The sequence below is a fragment of the Podarcis melisellensis genome, assembly GCF_964234715.1.
Source record: "Podarcis melisellensis genome assembly, chromosome: 7".
In the NCBI taxonomy this organism is placed as follows: domain Eukaryota; kingdom Metazoa; phylum Chordata; class Lepidosauria; order Squamata; family Lacertidae; genus Podarcis; species Podarcis melisellensis.
Window position 1 is genome coordinate 23,892,891 of NC_138539.1, and position 25,283 is coordinate 23,918,173.

The window sequence follows — 25,283 nt, forward strand, 5'->3', positions numbered from 1 at the left end:
ACCCTGCATCAAGGGACCTACCAATCGGGTGTTGTGGCTATCCAAACGTACCCTCCCACAACACAGGGTAGGTTGCCAGGCCCCACTGCAACACGTGCCCTCTTTAAGGAAGGACCTGATTTGTGGCAGACATGATTGTTGCATAAAGTACAGGCTGGAGTTGCCTGCCACAGCTGCACAAGCAAATTCAGTTTGCTTTCTGATGTCACAGCTAGCCAGATATGTACCAATCACGATAAATATGATATCTGTATGGTGTTGTTGCTAGTTTGCTTGGACCAGGGTGTCATTCAGTAGCTGCCAGGAGCAACTGAAGCAGTAGAATAATCAGGGCTTTTTTCCCCAGCCGGAACTTGCCGGAACTCAGTTCTGGCACCTCAGGAAAAATAGCACTGAGGATAATCATTGTTCTAGGTTGGAGGGTGAGGAGATAGAACCACTTGACAAAGTCATTGACTGCGATTTATGACATTTCCAACTTGTTTTATGATTGCCAGTCAAAGAGCACTTTGCTTTGTAAACCATCAAAGGAAGGGTGAATCTCTTTCCCAGTCGTTCAAGAATAGTATCTTTAATATGAGCAGCTAAAAATCCCAGAGCTGGGAATTAGTCCTTATAAATGTGTTAAGATGATGTCCCCATTTGGATATCTTTTTAAATGGAATTTAAGGAGAGTCCTGTTGAACCAGACCAACTCCATCTAGTCTAGCATCCTTTGGGAAGCCCATATGCAATGCATGGAACCAATAGCCTCCCTCTGCTGTTGCTACCCTGCAGCTGGTCTTCAATGGGATATAGTCTGTGAACATGTAAGTTTCAGTGTAGCCATAGATAAACCTCCACAAATTTATCTAATCACCCTTTAGAGCGATTTAAGACCAACACACTTTCCTACATTCCGCCTCCCCTCAGGGCATGATGTGTAAACCAGCAAGGAACTATGCTATAATATTTTATTGTGAAAGAGTTGTTTTAGTGTCTGTCCTCCGTTACCCATATGTACAATTCACTAGAGGTGTGGTGTGGTGTGGTGTGTGGATACTTTCATATATTTGTCACATCGGTCTTAATAAGCAGAGAGATCTGTGTTTCATACATTTGGGTTCGCTTTTATTTCCTCCAGAATAGGAGCAGGGAAGTGTTGGTATAAATCTGCAAACGCTTTGGGCGATGCAGCTCTGGAAACTGACTCACCGAGAAGCACCTTGTTTCATGCCTAATCTGGAATTTACAGTATGGTAGACTGGAGGGGTGAAATGGGAGAGACCGAGCAGGATTTCTGCGTTTCCTGCTGTTGCAGATGATGTCACTTTTCAGCTGCTGCATTGCTAGCTAAAGGGGATCTGTTATCGGAGTCAGCAAAAGCCGTTTGTCCCTCTTTGGTGCTGCGTTAACCAGAAGAACAATTTCTGCATTTAATATTTAAAGAGGCTCTTAGGGGCTTCCTATGCCTGATTGTTAAACTTATATAGAATCTGGGTGGAAAGAATCCCGCCATCTCTGATAATACTGTCAGCTTTAATATATTCACCTTCCAGCAATATAGCTGTCAGCAGGAAGGACGGAAATGGCGGGTTTTATTGGAAAACTTTTATTTTACACCATTTGACTCTATTTCCACATAGCTTCGTGCCAGCACTGAACTTGCCGAGTTTATCTCCCATTGTTTTACCTTGGCGCTTGTGTTGGACAGATGAGGTATAGAACAGTGTAATTGCCTCTGTGAAAAAAGGAGCAATTGTAGATGACAAAATCATAGCACAGCCATAGAGCTTTGTCGCTAGGAGGTTTGTTTCTCCTCTTTACCCAGATATGCCCATCGTATCTGCCCATGTCACATATATTAACAATGTCACTTACTTCTCACCATGTATTTGTGATAGTCCCTACAAGACATAAGGCTTGTCGACACTAGAGCAAAATGTGGATTTGCACCCACCAGTCTCCCCATTGATACAGAAGGGTCCACAAGACATCCTCCCCATTGTAGTGTTGTCTTGGAATTTTCTTTCTTTAAATGTGGTGTGTGTGTGTGTTGATCCTTGGAAAGTCCAAAGTGTCCAGGATCAAGAAACTCCACATTTACAGGGGGAAAGGTTCAGAACAACAGTGGGGCAACGTCTGCTTTTTGCTCTGATTCAGACAAACCCTTAGGATCCAAGCAAGTTACTTGTTTTCCTGTGTGCACCATTGGTGAAGGATGAATTTAGGCTTAGTAAAATATTTCCAGTGAGCTATACCATGTTGTACAGGGAAATGTGAAAGGCTGACTTGTAACATGGGAGACTTTCCTAATGCAAAATATCAAGATCAGATGGGTGAATTTTAAGTCATTCAAAAGATAAGATATCCAGAGGTTTGTGGGTAAACAAATAGGACTGGATCCAGATCCCATTGGAATCAATGGAAGAGGTTAGCCATACCTAAGTTCCATTGATTTCAGTGGTAGTGAAGTGCAGCTAACATGTGGAGAAATCCTGCTCAGAAATCAATCCCTCTGAATTCAGTGGGACTTGCTCTCACATAAGTGTGTGTAGGTTATGCCAGCCTTAGGGTGTGTACACATTAGCAGCTTGAAACACGGTGAGATCATTCCCCCAAGGTTAACACTGCTTTCTTGGATTCCTGTACACACCAGAGAGGGGGCAGAGATGTCTTCACCCAATGCCCAATACTTGATTTGTTTCCCCACACCAAATTCCAGTTCACCATAGCTGTCATCTGCGAATGTACTATCACCTGCACATGTGCAAAGGCTGCTTGAAATGTACACATCTTGCCTTAACTGTGGCTTCTGTTTTATAATTGGATGGAAGCTGGTCTCAGGGGAATATTTCTCAAGAAACTATAGGATATGAATGAATTGTGGCTAATGTCATGTGCATTTAGCTTTAGACACCAGTGTTGGGAGCATGCTGGAGCCAGAGTAAGTGGTAATGTGCACACAGCCTAAGTCTGGAACCAATCCAGAGAAATTAGGCCAAGAAACCAATGAATAATATATGCCTGACCATTGATAGATATTTTTAATATCTATTGGCAGGTACCCTCACTATATTGTTTTAGATGCCTGCTGTAAACCTGGGATGGGGGTGGGATGCCCAGCCTAGCCAGAAACATGATTTAGCTACCTATATTGATTTTTAATTTTTTATATTCGATTTTGATTATGGTTTTCCTGCGTATTTGTTTTTTTAACTGGTTTGTGGATTTTAGCTGTGTTCTATCTATAATTTTATTTGCACACCACTTTTTTTTAATCAAGCAGTTTCTAACATTTCCAAGTAAACAATAAATACAAATGAAAGCAACCAGAAATGAATTCAAACACAATTGGTTCCGCTCACTTAAAACACAACACTTTTCAGCAGTACCTATTCAAGACATTGAGGCAGGAGTCACTGAGAGAGAAGATATTCAGATAATGTGCATGCATGAATCAGCCTCTTTTGTTTTCCAGCATCTCTGAACGTCGTTTCAGTAAAAGCCGTGGCAACCATGATCACACTTTCTGTGAGAGGGAACATGCAGCTAACCTACCCTGTTTTCTATATCATGCTCATTCTGATGGCAGTAACATGTGCTTTCCAAGTCAAGTAAGTTTCTAACATATTCACCTACCATCTTATTACCCTATTAACAGCCATTTGCTAATTTCTGTTCCTCTAGTTAATGCTTCGTGTCATAGCGTAGCTTATACAGCCAACTTCTAACAGGCCCTTGGCCCAACTCAGCGCTGATGGTTTCAGGCCAGATGCATTATTATGCGCTCACTTCTAGTTTTGATTTATGAGCGCAATGCTTTATTTTGCTGTTAACTAGCCATGCAGGTTTTCCTAAATGCACTTTTACATTTGCTGAGGATTTCAGACCAGATGAACCTTGCTGGTTTCCTGCTGCTTTTTCATTCTGACATTTTCCACAGCTTTTACACCCACTGCCAGTCACTAATAAAACTAACACCCTGCTCTGCTTTCACTAATTTCGCCATCTCGTTCCCCCGTGCTGCTTTGTATTCGCAGGTTGTAGCAACACAATTTCCCTTGTCCGTTTTTATTATTATTACTATTAAAGGGGAAGGGGCTTAATCTCCCCAGAATACTCATATAATTATGTCTTCAAAAGCGTTCTTCTTGCAACTGGGATTTCCTTCCTGTCTTTTCAAGGTCTATCCATTGATTAACTTGGCTGTGACGATAGTTCTCGCAGAAGACAGGGGGCTGCCGCCGATAATAGCATTTCCGTGTCTAGTTCTCCCCCAAACCTTTAGACTGTCTAGTAGTTTAACTCACTCTATGCTTTGGTATCATTATGCCCTGTGTTTCTTCACTCTCACCAACTGTAGGCAACGTGAACACAACCTGATGTTGCTATTTTAATAATAGCATTTATTAGCATTTTTGTTGTTCTGTTATAAGACGCTTTGAGCATATATCTATGGGAAAGTGGAACGCAAAATTTAATAAACAAACTAGATGGACCTTTGGTCTGAACTAGCCGGGCTTTTCTAATGTTCTTAGGCTTAAAACGCATTTTCTAATGTTCTTAGGCTTAAACCGCATGTGAGCCAGTGTGGTGTAGTGGTTAAGAGTGGTGGACTCGTAATCTGGTGAACCAGGTTTGCGTCTCTTCTCCTCCACATGCAGCTGCTGGGTGACCTTGGGCCAGTCACACTTCTTTGAAGTCTCTCAGCCCCACTCACCTCACAGAGTGTTTGTTGTGGGGGAGGAAGGGAAAGGAGAATGTTAGCCACTTTGAGACTCCTTTGGGTAGTGATAAAGTGGGATATCAAATCCAAACTCTAAACTCTCTAATCCAACTCTATTCCACCTCCGTCTCTTGAAAGTATCTTGGGAAATGTGGCTTACCCCTCACAGAACTTCAATTCCCTGCACTCTTAACAAACCACACTTCCCATGATTCTTGTGTGTGTGTGTGTGTGCTTTAAATGTATGGTGCGTATACAGCCTTTATGGTGGCTTTCCTAAGACCACCTGGTGCACTGATATCAGAATTAAGATTCAAACCGGGGACTTTGCAGCTGACACTTTTACAGCTTTTCCTCTTGTAGCCAAACATAACTCAAAACATATTTTAGTGCAGGGGTCACTAACCTGTGGCCTTCGGTACGTTACTGAACTACACTTCCCATCAGTTCTAGCCAGCATGGCCAGTGGTTAGGGATGATGGGATTTGTGGTCTATCTATAGCTGGAGAGCCAAAGTTCTGCCATCCCTCTTTTAGTGACTCATTTGAACAGCCTTTTTTTATTTTAGGAGAGGGGGTAGCATCTTCATGCATTTATGTTGGATTTTTTTTCCCAGAGTGTCATTGGTATGACTGGCCAAAAGTAATGAGGTGTCTGCAATGATTTTGAAATCCTGACTATGCCATGAATATGCAGGATTTTTTATTTTATTTTTAAAGCTCCATGGAGACTGCTCAACGGTTGCTAAAATAACCGTGCAGTCACTCCTAATGTCTAAAACAGATTAGAAGCTGGACTTTAATGTTGTATCAATAGGCCATTTGGAGGATCACTCTTTCTAAAGGATGCACAACATTTTCTACATGAAATTAAGACTTCTATTTCAGCTGCTGATCCAGCTTTTTTGGGATGTGGTGGGTGTCCCCCAGTGTATTTTTTTAAAAGCGGCTCTTTTGTTCAGTTGATAAGGCAGAAATGGTTGGAAGCTCCGATGGTCAGGAAAGATTCGAAATTTCCTCACAAAATAAAATATTTAAATTCAGGACTAAATATTAAATAACAGTGTAATGGCTTTAGGGGTTGCTTGTGTGTAAGTTACCGCCTCTCTGGGCTAGGTTGCCTGGTTAAACTGTTTCTCGCTGGACAGCCATCCACTCCGTGGCTGTTCAGTCGCTGGCAGAATCTGTCAGTGGGCGTTTCTTGAACCTCTTCCAGCAAAGAAGCTCTTTGACGCCAAGTTGCCGCCTACTTTCCCTGCGCGGAAGTCTTCTGCGCAGGGTGGGTGTGGGCAGCGGAGGACCTGTGCTCTCCTCGCTGGTCTCCTGCGAAGAGTCCTGGAGCCTCCTCTCTGCTTCCCCTATCGGCCCCCCTCTATCCCTGGTGTAGCGCTGATTTTCTTCCCCAGCCGGAGACCTGCCTCTCTCCCTGCTTGGCCCCTCTCCAGCATCGCTGTGGAGCCTCGCCTCCTCCGCTAGTTGCGATGGCAGTTCCCTGACAAACAGGTTTTGAAACGAGCAGCCGTGCCTACCCTAATAAATAATAATATAATATAACTACTGTTCTTAAAATACATCAACATTTTTATGTTTTGGTGATGTGCAACCCTCTGTTATTTTATGAAATGGCAGTACAGAAATACTTTTATTAAATATGAATATTGGGTTGTTTTTATTTTTATTAGGTATTTTGTGGTTTTATATCTTGATTTTATTCTGTGAACTGCCCTGAGACCCCCAGGTATAGGATGGTATATAAATTCAATAAATAATAATAATATACAGAGTAATTCTTACAACAGCCTTTTAAGGTAGGCCAAACATTACCTTGGGAACATAGGAAGCTGTCCTATAACATGATTGTTTGTCCATCTAGCATAGCATTGTCTACTCTGACCGATAGCAGACCTCACAAGATCTCAGGCAGGATCCCCATTCTGTAAGATTGGGTCTACTAGACAGTGGCTTGACTTGAGCCTGCCTGGTGAGTTTGTGGCAGAAGTGAAATCTTAGCCAGGAATTTCCTGAGCCACTGCACTAAACGAGTTTTTCCGTGCCGTCCATGGCCAAAGGTGCCCAAGGCTGAAGAACATGGGTGATTTCCTTAGTTTCCTCCCTAGAAAGATAAGTAATGGGAAGGGTGGAAGGGTGTGGTGATTTTGCTCACAGGCTTGTTCATCTGTGTTATTCTGCACTGAGTAATGCTTGTGTTTTGAAGTACCTGCCAGGAACCAGAGTATTTTGTAACAAGTTCCATATACTCAAAGAGGCTTTTGGCTTGGGTTTTTAAACAGCATTTATTTATTACATTCATATCCTGCCTTGGTTCTTCTGTTTGCTTCTCTCACTGCCCTTTTATCAGCATAACATCCCTGTGAAGTCAATAATGTTGACAGAGATAGTGGCTGCAAACACACCAGTCATTTGAAGCGCACCCAAAGAGTTCCTCACAGAGCTTCAATTTCCAGTACCCTTAACAAACTATAGATCCTAGGATTCGGGGGGGGTGTGTGTGTGTGTGTGTATTAAATGTATATATGCAGGCAATGACTGGTCCAAGGTTACCTAGTGAGCTTCACTTCTGAGTATGGATTTGAACCTGAGTCGTCTCATTCCTAGACTGAGATTCTACTGATAATACCATACTAGCTGATACTGCCAGGCAAATCACTTTAGAAACATTCAAGAGTCGCTTATGATATAGCCTGGAGGTTTGCTGTTCAAAGAAAGACATTTTAAAAACAACTGAGCATGCTTCCCAAGCCTGTTAGACCCCTGCCTGCAGTATTTGATATTTTGATTTTAACCTAATGTAGTTTGTGGATTTAAAAACATTTTTATTTAATTTTCACCCCTTTTTTGCGGACTTGTTAAAATAAACTTCAAAGCCTAAGAGTTTCCCATAGTTTTGCAAAGCTGCGATCCTGTGCACATTTATCTAGGAGCAAGCTCTGTGGAGCACAGAAGGACTTCCACCTTGGTTGATGTACAGAGGAGTGTGTTCCAACTCTCTATGCCAGGGGTCAGCAAACTTTTTCAGCAGGGGGCCGGTCCACTGTCCCTCAGAACTTGCGGGGGGCTGGACTATATTTTGAAAAAAATAATAATAATGAACTAATTCCTATGCCCCACAAATAGCCCAGAGATGCGTTTTAAATAAAAGGACACATTCTACTCATGTAAAAACATGCTGATTCCTGGACCATCCGCGGGCTGGATTGAGAAGGCAATAGGGCCGGATCCGGCCCCCCGGGCCTTAGTTTGCCTACCCATGCTCTATGCCAGCGGTTCTCAACCTGTGGGTCCCCAGATGTTGTTGGACTACAACTCCCATCATCCCTGAGGTCCCTGAGGATGATGGGAGTTGTAGTCCAACAACATCTGGGGACCCACAGGTTGAGAACCACTGCCTATGCAATATGAACCAGGTCAAACTTAAAAGATCAGAATGTCATCTGCACCAAAAAAAAAGGGGGGGGGGGACTGAGGTCTATGGAAATAGAATCATAGAAACTTAGAGTTGGAAGGGATACCAATGGTCATCTAGTCCAACCCCCTGCAATGCGGGAACCTCAGCTAAAGCCTCCATGACAGATAACCATCCAACCTCTGTTTAAAAACCTCCAAGGAAGGAGAGTCACCACCTCTCATGAGAGTCTGTTCCATCGCTGAACAGCTCTTACTGTCAGAAAGTTTTTCCGAATCTTTAGTCAGAATCTCCTTTCTTGCAACTTGAAGCCATTGGTTCAAGTCCTACCCTCCAGAGCAGGAGAAAAAGAAGCATTCTCCCTCCTCCATGTGACAGCCCTTAAGATATTTGAAGATAGCTATCATATCTCCTCTCAGTCTCCTCTTTTCCAGGCTAAACATACCCAGCTCCTTCAAGCGCTCCTCATAAGGCTTAGTTTCCAGACCCTTGGTCGCCTTGGTTGTTGCATATATGACGAATGCTGATACTTTGGGTTTTTCTGTTTTTTAGTAATGGTGGAAAAGCAGCCCAGGAAGAGCTGATCTCAAGAGCATGCATTGCGTCTCCTTGGAGGGTTGGAATGCCAACTGCCCAGTTGTTGATAAATGTTGGCTGCCCTGGCCTGTGAATTCTTATTGACATGACTCTAAAAGTGCATTGACTTTCTTCTCATAGGTTTTTAAATGAAGCAATGAAGCTCTATGGTGCAGAAGAGGTCATCCCAATGAACTACATATTCTTCAGCATTAGCGCTATTGTGGCAGGTTAGTAGCTACCCTTGTCAACCAAATAAAGGCATCAGAGCTGGGAGCTCCATTGTGTTCTTGTGTGCAGAGCTCACAAAGATTCATTATGACTCCCCGCCCTCCACCCAGGGGGCCCTGAAATATATGGGACCTCTCTCTTTTCCTCTGGCTTACCAATGAGTATTTGCTTAGCATCGTATGTGGCAGTCACGATGCAGTCAGAGTTAATCACTTTGCAAGTTCCATTGACGGCAATGATAGAGAGTCATTTGACATCTTTCTGCAGGGCCTGCAAGATGGAGTTCTTCCGCCAGGCCTTTGGTCAGGGCTCAGCCTGACTCCCCTCTTGTTTTTGTATAAGAACTAATAGGAAAGAGGCCACCCAGCACTCTCACAGGCCCATATAAGATCAGTGTAAACAGTTGGGCCGATGAGCACTTACTGTTCCCAACCCTAACCCTGCGGAAAGCCTTCTAATTAGACTTTAATTTGATTTTTTAGGAGGTAATTTAATTATTGTTTGATTTTATACTAATGTTATATATCTGATGTTAGCTGCCCTGAGCCCGACTTCGGCTAGGGGGGGCGGGATATAAATAAAAGTTTATTATTATTATTATTATTATTATTATTATTTGCTCAAGTCTCTCATTGAAATCTATGGGATGTAAAAATGCTCCTTTGAGGCTGGAGCATGCCCAGCGTTCAGAGATGCATTTTGGTTATGACTTAGAGGGGACAAAAGTCTACTGTCATCAAAATGTCGTTTTCTCAGGCCTGACATTCCCCATCCATCCTGCTTTACCGGTTTTATTACAGGTGCCTGCAGTGACATACAATGAATGTTTTCCCCATGTGCACATTGGCTTCCCATTCTCTTACCTGCTAAAGTAATTTCAGCAATGAAGCAAGCCCTTAAGATAACAACCAGCTGTGCTCCTTAGCAGTCAGAGTGTATATTCTGTTTCAGCAGGCTTTCCGTGCTAGGCTACAGCGAAGGAATTAGAATGAATCCAAAGCCATTTTAAGCTATTAACATTTTATCCTGGGTGAGAACTTTTGAACTGGATATGATTGAAAAGAGACTCCAGTTCCCTGGGATTGTATGGTGTGGTAAGAACAAGCAAGCAAAGGGGGACCAATATGCTGCCTTTGCAGTGAGCCAAGAAGTTATTGTTACTATAACTTTTATGACCCCTTTAACACACACACAGGGGCCTCCTCTGTCATTGGTTTTCAGGAGATCTGCATACAGAAATTCCATTAGTTTATGTCAATTACTTATTCGGAGCTCACCAAAGCTTAAAAAATATGGATTGGTTCAGCAGCTGGATTAAAATAGGCTTGTGCTGTATGATCCAGAGGAAAGATTGACCCAAAACAGCTGTAATGATGTAACCAAATGGAGAATTTGATGGTGTGCACTTCTGGGCCAACTGCTAAATATCCTTACTCATACTGAATTTGACCTAAACAAAGTCCCATTAAAAACTAAAATGAAGGGACTTACCCATCACCCATATATGCCAGGTTTGTTAACGTAAAACAGTTAGCATTGTTATTAATTGTTGGCCCTGTCAAGGGCTCCTTTGCAGATCAATTAGCATTAGGAAGAGTTCCCAGCCTGTTGCCATGGGAGCCTGCCAGGTTCATGCAGTTATTGGGCAATTAGTAAAATAGCCTAGCAAGCTATAAGGAACAGAAATAGACATTTGCTCTTGGCATATCTGCAACTGTTATTCTGGGCCAGGCACTCTTATCATTAAGATTGTGCTGGACTGGTCATCTGAAGTTTAGCACTCATTATCTTTAATACTACATGACCAATCGGCATGAAATTTGGCATTGGAATTAAAATTTCAGGCTTTAATCATGCTAATTGTTGTAACTAAAATTTTAATCAAAGGTCAAGATGTATCTCCATTCAACCAGTGGGGCTGAGAAGCTCAGTTCGCACGTAAAGCTAAGCCAAACTATGGCTTGGAATGAATCAACAAGTATGCTGGTGGTGCACATTTAGCAAATCATGACCAAATGTATGGGCAGGTGGAAGACCTGCTGGTGGGTTTCCCACCCATGGAGGCTAATGGAAAGCTCCAAAACGCATTCTGAGGATGCTGGCTGGCAGAGATTTCCAGGACGTTAAGCAGAGATTTCCCACATCACTAGCAACTGGACCATTTCAGCCAGAGATTCAAAAAGCTAAATTTAGGACTTTGTGTAGGCAAAAACAGATGTTCCACCACTGGTACCAGTTGGCAATTGGGACAATGTGCCTGGCCTCCCCCATCTTCTGCTGCCACTTTGAATGGCCAGGATGCAGCCTCTGTGGTGGAAGCAAGCAGTTTGGATGGGTCTCTCCATATAGAAAAGAATACCTTGAAGTTCCTGTCAAGTCTACCTGCTATTCAAGAGCTGCTGTTTTTGGTTTGTCTCAATCCAGGGGCCATATTTTATCAGGAATTCCGAGGTACTGGTTTGCTGAGTGGCTTCATGTTTCTCTTTGGGTAAGCATATTCCTTGAATACTTTACTCACGTTGGTTGTAAGGCATTTAAGCGAATGTATCAATACTGAGAAAGGCAAGGATACATGGCCAATCCAATCCATGGGAGCAGGAGGGCAGGCTGGCTCTGCTTTCTGCCTACAGGTAAGGAGGGCAACATAGGAAGGAGTCAATCTGACTGTGGCTCCCATTCCACAAATGGAAGGAAATGGAACCGGTCATGTTGCAACCTGACAAAATAGGCTAAACAGTTATGGGGCTTGTGCCAGTGGGGGTGAACTTTTCATTGTATTTATCAGGGATGGGGAATGTGTGACCTTCTGGGTGTTGGAGGAGTACAGATCCCATCAACTCTGGCCATGGATCAACCAATATATATGAGCTAGACTACAGATTATCTCAACCTTAAATAGGCCACTTCTGGATGGCTACAACTCACTTGTGGTGTCTAGCATCTACAGCTTGTCACTTGAATCCTCCTGATGAACAGAACAAAGCAGAGAACAATTCTCATGGATGCACTTCTCACTTATTGTAGCGCCACACGTTTCACAGTAAAACACTCCTTCAGGAACTTGAAAAGCTTACACCTTAAAATCTTTTTTTTAAAAAAACAACCCTTTGTCAGGGAACTGACATCGGAGCCAGAGATGGAGGCAAGGCTCCCAAGCGATGCCGGAGAAGGGCCCAGCAGGGAAAGAGGGAACTCATCGGCTGGGGAAGGAAATCAGCGTAACACCAGGGATAAAGGGGGGCAGATGGGGGAATCGGCGAGGGGGCTCCAGGACTCCTCGCCAGAGACCAACGGGGAGAGCACGGGTCCTCCGCTACCCACACCCACCCTGCGCAGAAGACTTCCACGCAGGGAAAGTAGGCGTAGACTTGGCGTCAAAGAACTTCTTTGCTGGAAGAAGTTCAAGAAACGCCCACTGACGGATTCTGCTAGCGACTGAACAGCCACGAAGTGAAGGGCTGTCCAGCCAGGAAAAGGTTTAACCAGGCAGCCTAGCCAGGAGTGGCGGCAACTTACGCACGAGCAACCCCATATAACCATTACACCCTTCAAGAACCAACTTGAAAAGTGGTAGATCAACATTTTATTCTCACTGCATTGATCATCCCAATTCAGGACTGGGTCTTAAGCTTAGCGGTGAAGCATTATGTTCTAGCATACAGAAGGTCTTGTTCAGTTCCTTGCATCTGCAAGTAAAGATATTGGGTTGCTAGTTATGTGGGAAGTCATTGCTTAAGACCCTGGAAAGCTCTGCCAGTCAGAGGTGAGAGGGAGCCAGAGGGACAAAATGGTCTGACCTGATGTAAGGCAAATTTCTGTGTATTTAATTTGTGGAGGGTTTGCACACCAATACTGGGTAGTGATGGGGACAAGAAAGATTTGTTATGTATCTGAAAGAAAGCAAGGCACGATACAAAGCAAAAGACAGAATTAAGAGCAACAAAATCCTGATCATAAGCTTATAAGCTTATAAATGTAGTGCTGTTTTACTGTTTTATTGCACTGTAATCTACCTTGAGATTATAGGATGAAGGTCTGAAAATTCTCTTATAAGTAAATAATCTCAAGAAACACAGGAAACAGCTTTATGTTGAGTCAGACTTTTGGACGATTGAATTCAATATTGCATTGAATAACACTGGATCTCCAGGGCTTTTGGGAGATGCAGGGCAGTGAACCTGAGGCATTCAGTGTGTAAACCATGTGGTTTTATCATTGAATTATGGCCCTTCCCTAAGAATACATGTTTACTCACTTTAAAGCACTAGGACAGAAATGCAAGTCAGTTGAAGGGATGCAGTCTCAAAGTCCAACTGTGGTAATCAAATGGTGAATGTAGCACACTCTGAGACACCCTGGGAGGAGGAGGAAGAGAGATACTAAATGCTGTTGCCATGGAAAATCTCTGCACAATAGGGAGGACCCGGATTGCCAATTGTGCTAGATGTTGGAGCCAGGGTGTGAAGAGAAACCAGGTGGAAGCAACTTCCCCAAGGGAACAAGATACCGTGTAAGACTGCCTTAAAAGTGCTGTGTGAGATTTTGATCTCAGTGAGTGGAAACTAAGCTTCCACTTGCTGATACGTTCCGTTAAGAAATCTCACAGAATTATAGCTCAGCTAGTAGAATTCCTCAGACTGCATTGCTTCACACATGTCCACAGACAGGACTAGAGCTGGAGGAGAAATTCACATTTGAAAGCAAGCTTATTAATTTTTCCAAAACAAAAAGCGAACTGAAACACAGCTATCCTCCAAAATTCACACGTCCCTGGATTTTACAACACAGTTTCCCAGCCAAGTAAAGTATACGACTGTGTATGTACTGGGGAAACTCTGCATAAAAAGGCATGCATTAGTGACAATGGCATACAGAAATGCATTGTATTGAAGAAAGTTGCATACAAAAATGTGTATATTAAGAGAAATTCAAACTAAAATGCTGATGAATTTCCACGAGGACAGTGTGTGTGTGTGTGTGTGTGTGTGTGTGTGTGTGTGTGTGTGTGCAAGAGAAACCAAAATTGACTGATTTGTCCATCCTTAGACGGGACAGGTGCTATTTATTATCCCACATACCCCCTCACTTCTCACATACACATGCATCAGTGGCATAGGGTAACACAACCTGAAGGCTGTGCTTTCAACATCAAGCAGCACACTCAAGTTCTCCAGAGGTGAAACTATCACAGCACCAGACAGTGGCTGTATCAATGGCATTTCACCATACAAGTGAGCGCTGGGCACAATTTTGGCTTTAGGCACGATCCCTGGAATGCAACCCTGGCGTATGTTGCAGGCTTACTATATGCCAGCTGCTTCACCTACCAACTGGGTGGGTTTAAAAGAGGTTCAAACAAGTTCGGATCCTGCTTGAGGGCAGATCCCACAGGCAACTGTTTGGCCACCCTGAGAACAGGATGCTGGACAAGATCCGGCAAGCTGTTCCTGTGTTCACTTGCTGGAGTAATACAATAAATGCTTGGACTTTAGTGACCAGAGCAGGCCTGGCACCCTTATCTTTTATGACAGACCCCTTAGTTTCTGGTTTTAGAAGGTTATGAGGCTAAAATGGAAGAGAATAGGGGGTCTGTAGATTTCATTAATCAAGAAACTTCCTCCCTCCCTCCCCATCATTTGGAAGAGTTGTGTCACAGGCTCCTTCCACGTGGCCTAAATCTCCAGACCTTACTGAAGCAATTTGGCTTTCCTTGCCAGCAGGGCCCATAATTATACTGTGGTTATCTTGAGCGCTCTCTTTTCATATGCAAACCATGGTGTCGCCTGACTTCATGACTTTGACAATGCTTCCACAGGTGTTTTCTGTCGTTTGTTGGGGTTTTTATACTCACACGGAAAAAAGGCAAGGAATGTTTGAGAAGTTTTTATATCGACTATGGACAGATTCCTGGTAAGTTTTATCCTGGAAATATTTTGCCTGTCATCCCTATCCACACAACTGAAAAGCATCCATGAGCAGAATAGTCAAAGGGGAAAAAAACAAACCCACATCAGATAGCTCTTCCAATCATGTTTAATAAAAATTGCTTCCCCTTAATTTCTCATCCCATTTCCAGTAGGTTTTTCTTTTTTAAAAACCTCCGAATGACTTCCATCCCATTGCCACAGTCTATCATAGCAAAACAAAATGAAGCCTGCAGTGAGAAGCCTTTTAAGAGGAACATAATTAAACTTGTTAGATTTGATGTATCATTGTTGCTCCGAGTCCTTTTTTTAATAAAAAAAACTTCTTCTTTTAATCCCACAGGAAAGGAGATGAGGAGTAAAATACAGCCAGATTCAGCCAGCTTATCCTACGGCTCTTTATGTAATGAAGGTGACTCTGTAAAGACTCAAAGCTAAGAGAATAGAGCGTTTTAAATTCCAGTTAACAAGAGAAGCTTTCCATTTATTGGCTCCGTATTCAACACCACCCTTTTATCACACTTGTTCATTACGTGTCAAGTTATTTTATCCTGACAGTTCTTATGGTTATTTAATCCTCTTTGAGGATCCCCTGGCTATCACAAATGCATTGCGGTTTAAGCCAGCTATTGTGCCTGAAAAAAAGAAGCAGCAGCAAGCAAGCAAGCAGTCATTAAATGGACCCAGGGTGTTTTCCTTTTGCAGTGGATCTTCCTTGCTTTTCTGTAGCCAAAGTGGCTCAGGGCGGGTGGGGATGAAATAAACACACAATTGTGCAAACAGTCTCCTTGATTTCCATTTGAGTGGAACAACGTGAGGGCAGCAAATCAGAATTGCGCCTGAACTATGGTGGCCACTGACACATCACACATGTTGTTGTTGTTTAGTCGTTTAGTCGTGTTCGACTCTTTGTGACACCTTGGATCAGAGCACACCAGGCATTCCTGTCTTCCACTGCCTCCCGCAGTTTGGTCAAGCTCATGCTGGTAGCTTCGAGAACACTGTCCAACCATCTCATCCTCTTTCGTCCCCTTCTCCTTGTGCCCTCAATCTTTCCCAACATCAGGGTCTTTTCCAGGGAGTCTTCTCTTCTCATGAGGCGGCCAAAGTATTGGAGCCTCAGCTTCAGGATCTGTTCTTCCAGTGAGCACTCAGGGCTAATTTCCTTAAGAATGGATGCGTTTGATCTTCTTGCAGTCCATGGGACTCTCAGGAGTCCCATATATCACACATACCCCCCCAATGCATCACAGAAAGGACAAGAGGACACAGATGTTCATTAAAAGGGCATGTGCTAATTTTATGTTTCGATGCAAATTTAGAAATAATTGCTGTAATTTAAATAGAAATATAATACATCTTGCCATATTGGGGAAGACTGTCACAAGGTGACTTGTCTGCCTGCTCAGGCTGCTGTCCATACTGCTAATTGTTGGTGGGCTTAGAGGACCCTGTTGTCCCTTTTCATGGTTGTCTTTAAGCCAGACTTGGACCAGACAGACAGAGGCTTGGCTTGTAACTGATCTTCAGATGCAGCACCTAGAGGGTGACAGGTCACCCCCAGGCCTTGAAGAAGGGGTATTCTTTGTAAAGTGAGACGCATCCTACAAAGAGCATATCCTCACACTTAGTGGTAAGTCATCTGGAATAATTATTCCTCCTGGATCCAGGACTCACATTGCCCAAGCAATGCTTCACATCTTGGATGATCTGGAAAAAGGCAAGCTACATAAATCCAAAACTGTTGTTCTGCTTATGCAAGAAGACACGAAGGCTCTTGAGAACTGCTGTAGGACCTACCAATTATAGTGCTCCGCAAACCCTTAAGCATTTGCAGAACAGCACTATTTCCCTTCCAATCACAGTTTCTACGCGTCCAAGTTTGGATTCAAAGCCATGTGTAGAAAGCAATAGGATTTTTATTTTTTTAAAACCCCTATCTTTAGTAACCTTTCCCAAACTCATTGGCTGGAGATGTTTCCTCTGTGGTGGGCAGCTTTGACTAAGGATTTCCTACTGACCGGCCCATGAGGTCGGGGAGATAAGTGGAGGCATCTGCACTATGTCACAACCACCCACCCCTGCATTATTAGAGCCAACAGCATCAATTGTGATGGTGTACGAACAGGGTGGGACCATCACACACACATTACCACTAGGTGCTGGCTGTGGAAATTTACCTTAATTGCCATAAATGGAATTGCTATCTTTCCAGGATTTCCCCCATAGGCAGCCCAAGGAAGATACAAGGAAGATAATGGGATGGAAACCTGGCAATTCTGTTTAAGATGCTTGATATATTTTTCACATAGAATACAGCTCATCTGTGCTTCAGATGCTAACTAAAATTCAGAATGTTTGCGATGCATTTACTGCCTGCCAGCGGCGTTCATATGGCACTAGTGTTTCTCATCCACGATCATTTTTTTAGCTTGCTATATTAAAGAGACAAGAGTTTAAGCATATTTCTGGGCATGCTGAGCCGTTCAAGGAAATGTGCTGTTCTTAGCGCCAAGTTTTCCATTCTGAATATGTGCCTATGGGTATCAGCTATCAGAACAATTGCCAATTGCCGTGCTATTGCTGTAGTGGACAAATGGTGTAAAGGCAGCCACAAGCAGATTTGTCTAGGGCAGAGGAGGTTTGCTCCAGGAGCAGCAGAACTTGTAACTCCAGGATTGGCAAGTGCATGCAAGGATACTGAAGGTTGAAATCAACATGTTCACTTAGAATCTAGGCCAGAGCTTTCCAAACTGTGTCACGACACGTTAGTGTGTCGGCTGCAGTGTGTAGGTGTGTCGCACAAATGCTCCCCACACTCCTCCCGGGGCTGGTAAAGGGTTAGGTTTAACCTCCAGTTTGCTAGTAAAACTGAATTACTGTGTTGTGAAATGATGCATGTCTAAAAAGTGTGTCACCCACACGAAAAGTTTGGGAAGCTCAGATCTGGGCCTTGACTTCATCGCTGAAGCAAAGGCCGCGTGCCACTTCACACAGAACATCAGAATGGTAGCGACTAACTGCATTCGGCATCACGCCAACTGCTCCATCACTTTCTCTGTGGCTTCCTCGCTGGAAAACTGCCTGCACCTTTTAGCACCCTCCTGATTTCATGGTCAAACGAGGTCATAGTTTGTTTCCTACATATTGAATATAACCTGTCATTATAGTGAAGCACTGTGAGTCAAAAATTCTCCCTCTTCTAGTGCGATGGCTGAAGCTTATCGTCTGGTTCTGCTCTGTTGCTGCAGCCCCAAAAAGAATTACTGCAACCTTACTAGCACTGGCTCACCCTTGTGTTGGCACAGTACTACAGGCTTGTCAAGTGTGTGTGTATGTGTGTGTGTTAGTTGTGCCTGTGCCTTTCACAGAAGTTTAAGCTGCAGGAATCAGTAGGAGCATGGCATGGAGACATGGATTATCACCTGCTAGCAGGCTGCAGGTTACAGCTACTATTAAAAGGCACAAGAGAAGAAAAAGTGGCAACCTTTTAATATGCCAAGATGCCTTGTGCTGATTGCCCTTCGCCTCACTTTTTGGTTGCTGCTGATCTCCCCTGAGTAAAGTGGTGGGGAGGGACCAGAGGCACCAGCTTAGGCAGGTGATGGGGTGGACGGACGTCAGGACACTGGAAGGAGCCAGGGGTGGAGCTGAACACAGCAGCTGCTTGGCTTCAATGGCTGGTGGCAGTGCCACTGGCAGGCGGCTATTTCAATCCTCCTTCCCCTCTGCGGCAAAAGGAGGTGAAAGAGCCTCCATGCTTTTTGGACATGCCCAGCACCAGCCCCAAAAGCATAGGGGGTCAAAAGGGCTTGGGCCCCTGGAGCTGGTGTCCCTAGGAGGGACATACAGACTGACAAAAGGGAGAGGTATCCATCTCTGTTATTCTGACATTTACTCCTTCAGACATAGCACCAAGGCACATAGCCTGCTGCTACTTGCAGAGGCATATCTGGGTGCTTCCCTTTCCCAGAGATTGCTCAAAGCTAATGTGCATTATATTTTACCCTTCTAAATTTGATGCATTGATGCTTCATGTTCTTAGCTGGAGAAAGATAGTTTTATTGGAGCTGCTTAAATGTGTAATTCATTTAGTTCTTTGACGTTAGGTGAATGATATATATAATTAATTCTGTAATCATCATCACCACCACCACCATCATCATCATAAAGAGGGACCTGGAACTTAGATGTGGAAACATCTAAAAAAAACCAACCATGTACTGGCAGCATTGCAAATTCACCATTCAATCCACAACCATGCTGGCTCTTAAAAAGTCAGCACCCTGATCGCCCTGCAGCTCCCTCTAACATAACACTAATGAATCTAGAGTGTGTGCTGCCATACAGTGAGCTATTTTACAGAAGAGATTTAGGGGCGTTTCATGTCATCCTAGTGGCCCCAACCCCAGCAGTCCCCACCCTGGAAGAAGCTTCACATACTGAACAAGAACTGGGCACAGGAAGAGCAAACCGGAGGATACATGAGAATGCCATCCTATATTATTTATGTTTTATAGGCACATGGGGCATATACAACAAAACCGTTGGGCCTATGGCAGCCAGTTCAATGAGTCACACTAGCGCAATGGGACTTCTCAAAAGCTTGCGTTGAGAGAATGACTGCAATAGCGCAATGTTGACTTCCGCCCATGGGGTTGTATCCCATTCTAGCCCTATTCAATGTAAACCCATTGACATGAATAAACATGACTAACTTAGGTCCATTAATTTCAATGGGTCTGCTTGGAGCAAAACATAGCTGGCTATAACCCACGCTTAGTGCTCTGAATAAAGCATGCAACAGGAATCCAAGAACCTGCTTGCATTCCTCTGCCTACGGTGCATAAAAGAGGGGGGAAACTGCATGTGCAGCTCACACTAGATGAAGAGAATCACTCAGAAAGCCCAGCCCACATGGCTCTTGTAACTGATCCCAGGGCTGCATTCACACAGTCCTAGCAGAAAATCGGCAATAGCACCAAGCAGCTTCTTAGGAATGAGAGCAGGTGGGTGAGCTTTGGTCCCTGGTCCTAAGAACACATCTAAGAAATATTTTTTTCAGAACATCAAAGGCACTTTTGTTAGTCTTTAAGGTGCCACAGGACTCTTTGCTGTTTTTAATGTAATGCGTCCAGGATTACATTGCAAATCATTTGAATTAGCAGAACGGCAATATCATGACTAAAATGCTTACTTTGACCGAATTCCCAGCAGACCTTTTCTCCGCTGTCCAGCTTCGCATGTGTTCCTTGAGAAGCCTACAGCGATTTGCTCTGCGATTGGGATGACTCATTTGCTAATGGCTATTTTGCGACCAAAACCTCTTCCAGTGAACCAGGGTTACTGCTCTTTTCCACACATAACATGAAAAATATCCTTCCACCAAGCAGAGTGAGCTCTAGCACATCTGCTGGAACTTGGCTCTCGTTCACTTAAGCATTACACATGCCCTTTGGTAAAGCAAACCACCTGTTGCCTGCGCACAATTTAGCCCCAAGCGCTCTAAATGTTTCTCTGAGGAGGAAATCCATCCAAACCACTGATGGGGAGTGACAACCTTGGCATTCTTTTCTACTCCATTTGCTGGTGTGCCATTTATTGTACTCTCCAAAGAGCCCTGCGGTCTTTAGCCTAGTTTTTGCCCCTGTAACGAAAACAAAATGGGTTCACACGATGCCAAAAGCAAACAGATTCTGCATTTCCCATTTATTAAGTTCTCTCGTTTCCCAAGTGGGAGCAAAATTCCCTCTTTTCCCCCATGTCACCATTCCAGAGCCTAAGAACGTACGTGGTAAATAAGGTTGGGGGGAGGGAGGGTTAACATCCTACACTTTGCAACGTGATATGGTTAAATAAGCTGCTATGCTAATCTAGCCTGTATTTTGTTTCTGGTGCGAGGCCAAAAATTTACTCGTACTTAAATATTTTATTTTTAGAAACATAAGCTAATCAGTAAGAGTGTGCCAGAAGTCCGTTTCAGGCCAGATCGTTTGAGGAATAAAGTTACTAGAATGTATTTTTGCTGACATTTTGTGAGGTTACTGGTGTTTCCTTTCACTTAGACCCCTGCGTGGTGAGAGATCTGAAGATGACCATGTCGAAGCATAACTGCGAGACAGGTTGAGCTTTGACTGGCTGTGGTAAATCGTTGTTCTCAGCATGAGGAAGGGGGATGCTGGAGAAATGCTTGCCAGATGAAAGTGAAGGTCGCCTTTTCTGTTGAACTTCCGTCGAAAACAAACATTTAGAATCCACGCTTGGATTCCTTGAAAGCTGTGTGTATCCCAAAATCAGGCCCATGCACTCACTAAAGTTGACAAGAGTTTTTTGAGACAGGGGAATATGAGTAACTGCTTCCCTCAACCACCTAAAGAACATTGAGCATGATGCCCATGACCACCCAAGCACACTGTTTGTCCAATTCTCCCGGGGCTCCTGAGAGTATGCACCTGAAGCAGTTTCAGCACTGTGGGAAAATCTTACGGCAGTTGTGTGCAGAAGAGGAAGAGGAAGAGGAAGAGGAAGAGGAAGAGGAAGAGGAAGAATAGTAGTAGTAGTAGTTTGGATTTGATATCCTGCTTTATCACTACCTGAAGGAGTCTCAAAGCGGCTAACATTCTCCTTTCCCTTCCTCCCCCACAACAAATATTCTGTGAGGTGAGTGGAGCTGAGAGACTTCAAAGAAGTGTGACTAGCCCAAGGTCTCCCAACAGCAGCTTGTGGAGGAGCGGAGACGCGAACCCGGTTCACCAGATTATGAGTCTACAGCTCTTAACCACTACACCACACTGGCAAATCTTGTCAAGCTCAAGTGCCATGTTTAGGAACTGGCTTTAAGAATAGTGTCATGTGAGTTGCCAGGGATTTGTAGGGACTCCAGCAATGCTTGCATCCAGGCTGCTGAAAATCCCAAACGAAGAACTCCAAGCATGTGTAGGACTCCCCACCATCCTTAGAACAGGGAACAGGGGACAGCTGGTAGAATACGTATAACCTTCACTGCTTATAAAAGCTCTTAGCTGCATTTCATTGCCTCATTTCCAAAACAGATCTATCTACATTTGCTAAAATTGCCCTCCTCCAGAGTCCTGAGGCACAACTGGGACAAGCAAGTATTTTAATGCTCTTGCTTTAAAATTTATGGCCGAGGCTACAGCGCAGCTTTTTTCCCTGGCTGCTCCAGCTAATAAAAGTGGCTCTGATGTGATCTGTTTGTCTGTTTGCTCCATCTACAATATTATTCCAACAATGTCACCACAGGCAGTAATGATACATTCTGTTAATAATAATAAAAAAGGAACCAAATGGAGATATTTTTACAAGATAAAATATAGCACACAATTAAAATTCCCCTTCGAAATAAAAAAAACAACAACAAACATCTGTTTTCCTAATAGCAGGGTTGTATCAAATCTATCTTGTAAAAAGAAGGCATTCCTGACCTTTGGGAATTTAAAAATCCACACATTTTTATAGCCTTCTGCAACCATAAATAAGTAATTTGCATATTCCCCAGCAGACATAGACAAACCATCTGCACTGGGAAGCAACAGCCTCCAAAACTTGTAGATTCCTCAACGGATGCCAAGATGCTAGAATCTGCATGTAGACATCTTTGAGCAATGGGTTTCCATGGGCGACTTCTGAGTAAGAGGGGCCCACGTCTTGGCAAAGGAATATGTGGCTCACTTTCTTTCTGCTTTGGATCTCACTGTGCAATTGGGGGGACGGGCATGGTTATGTTCAGTGCTATTTTTCGAGAAAAGGGGTGCCAGAACTCACCATGAACACCTCCCATGTTGTGTTATAATGGCAATGGCGCCCACCTAGTGGCATAGCGGTGGTTGCCAGTGCCCGGGGTGGGTGCATATCAGGCAGGGTGTGCCAGCCCAGCCCTCGCTGCCACTGTCAGAGTGACCCCACTCCCAGTGGAGCAGAGCAGGGCTGTGCTGAACCGCTTGCCCTCCAGCCCCAGGGGGGCAGGAGCCTGGCCAGCTGATGGCCCCTGGCAGGTCGGTAGGTCCACATTGGGGCCACCTGCGTGGGCATGCCTGGTTCACCCCCCCTAAAAATTGTGCACCTGGAGCAATGCCTCTCCCCCAGCACCCCCCATGTTGTGTCTCTGTGCCCACCTGAGAAGTGCCGAAACGGAGTTCTGGTGAGTTCCAGCTGGGGGGAAAAACCCTTGTTATGTTCATTTGGTTCACTCATTTATCTGACTTTTGTAAAGCCTTGTTCTGCATGTGGGATGGCTTTGCCCAGTGGCCCATGGCCTGGAAAGAGGTGGAGAGGCAGAGTTCATTTTTTAAAAAGCAGAAGTTGGTAAAATAAGAAGAGCCCTGCTTGTTCAGACCACTGGCCAATCTTGGTCTACCATCTTGTTTCTTATCCCAACAACCTGTCGCTCCTTCACAGTTTCTCTGAGCCTTTGAGTTCACATCCAATGTTATGAACAAGAAATATCTATTATAATTATTTATATCCCGCCTCTTAAGGAGACAAATCCTTCCAATGTGAGTTGCAAGCAAAATCAAATTACCTTGATAGAATCACAACGAAGCATTATCAAAGCGTCTGCAGATGTTAGTCTGTGGGCAGAAAACTGCAGCGAACAGGAAGCCACAGGCTCTTATGCTTCCTGTCCCCACACCCCCGTGCCCCCTTATGCCCCCAAATCACTATGAACACATATAATTTATAAAGAAAATTCAGCTCTACAGACTCTGCATTCATTTGACAATTGCTCTCAACTCCCACTGGATGACGGGCAAACAGGAACTCAAGACACATGGCACTTAAAGGTTGCTTAGTTACAATCAACATGCTTTCTGTGGGATTAAAAGTAGATTTTTTGAAAATCTGATTACAGAGCGTATTTAAGTCCTTCCCTGTACTCGTCCTGATGTTCCTATGCATCTCTTCATCTGCTTTCCTTTGGAAAGATCTGGTTATAGTTCTTAGCTAATTTGATACATTTTTGTGATATAATTTGGAGTCCCTTGATATATTTGCCAACTAACTTACAAGAACTATTGCACCGCGAAAGTATTCGGGAAGCCTGGATGCAATTAATATGCTGACAAAATGGCTTGCAGAAAGCAGTTCTGGTTTCGTTAACTCTTTAAACTTGGCAACAGACTAAAACACCTCAACCAAAGTGTCCGCATTACCGCAGCAAGTTGGTCACGTCTTTTGAAAGCCACATTGCATTGGGGAATACTAATCTAGGGGGAGTCTCTAGGTGTGTGGACCACATGTGCTGTTTTGCATATGACAGTCTGCTGTGTGGGCCTGGTCTTACGTGCGAGACAGTGCTGCCAAGCATAGCAATAATCAGCCCAGATCAGACAAACTGCTGGTGGTCATTTCTAGTAGACTCCTTTATTAAGCATTTGTCCTGATTTGTTTGCACAACGCTTGTGGGGAGGTTATACGATGTTGCCTGCTTATGGAACATCCGTGCCAATTTGTTTGTGGGGAGGTTGTACAATGCTATGCCAAGCAATTGTTATCCCACGATTTTCAGTTTGCTTTCCTTCCCACAAAAAGTCCAGCTTCTGGATTTTGGAAGCAGTGTCATTGGGCAATTGTACAACCTGAACTTGCCCCTATTTGACAGAATCACACCTGCACAATAGTGACATTTTGGAAACACCCTTGGTTCAAGTTGGGACCAAATCTAACAAAACTATGCAACTTGAGAGGAGGGGAAACACCTGATGTAACTGTGAGCCCTTGTGTGTAGCTGTTGACACTTAGCACAGAGGTCTCAGCTCAGCTCAGCATTAAGATCCTATCCTGGCACCATTGCTTTTTTCACTGTTATGGGCCATAGGCAACCATAAAGAAGTCACGGATATAAACCTTCCAGTTCTTAAAAATGGCTCTTTCAAGTCTCAGACATCAACTGTGTCACTAGTGGAAAACAAGTAAGGACTCAAGGGGCTTATTATGACCGCAGCATAATTAGAGGTGTTTTATTAAACTAAGCTGCCTTCTACCAGACTATTTGTCTGTATAACCAAACAGTGTCTACTCTGAACCTGCAAAGTCACTGACAGACAGGCAAGATCTCTTAAATTACCTTAATCTTTTTAACTGAAGACCCCGGAGCCCTAACTCACCAGCAGATCACATGCAGAAGGATCCAAAGCCCACTTCTCAACACCTCAGGTGGAAAGATCATTGTCTGAAGCCTTAGGGAACTGACACTCATTATCTACATGTGCTTCACATGTTTTTATTATTTATTTAATTTATATACCGCCCTATACCCGGTGGTCTCAATTCCCATCAGAACCAGATAGCAAGGCCTGGTGGGAGTTGTAGTCAAACAACAACTGTAGCCTTATTGGAGTTGACCGATTGGGTCTGCGTTGCTCCGGGCCAGGAGGAAAGAAGTCAAATGACACCAAGGT

The 25,283-nt window shown here is 43.9% G+C and overlaps 1 protein-coding gene across 4 annotated transcripts in view; it reads left to right on the forward strand.

Annotated features, from left to right (window-relative positions):
- NIPAL2 (NIPA like domain containing 2) overlaps window positions 1-15,558 on the forward strand; it is a 39,254-nt gene extending 23,696 nt beyond the window's left edge. For 3 of the 4 annotated variants that reach the window (XM_081919824.1, XM_081919822.1, XM_081919821.1), the window contains 5 exons: window positions 3,461-3,596; window positions 8,849-8,937; window positions 11,363-11,426; window positions 14,754-14,848; window positions 15,206-15,558. In XM_081919824.1, the coding sequence (XP_081775950.1) occupies window positions 3,461-3,596; window positions 8,849-8,937; window positions 11,363-11,426; window positions 14,754-14,848; window positions 15,206-15,300 (479 nt within the window). In that variant the 3' untranslated portion in view covers window positions 15,301-15,558. The remainder of the gene's footprint in view (window positions 1-3,460; window positions 3,597-8,848; window positions 8,938-11,362; window positions 11,427-14,753; window positions 14,849-15,205) is intronic. The other variant, XM_081919823.1, reaches the window with a different exon arrangement.
- The last annotated feature ends 9,725 nt before the right edge of the window (window positions 15,559-25,283 follow it).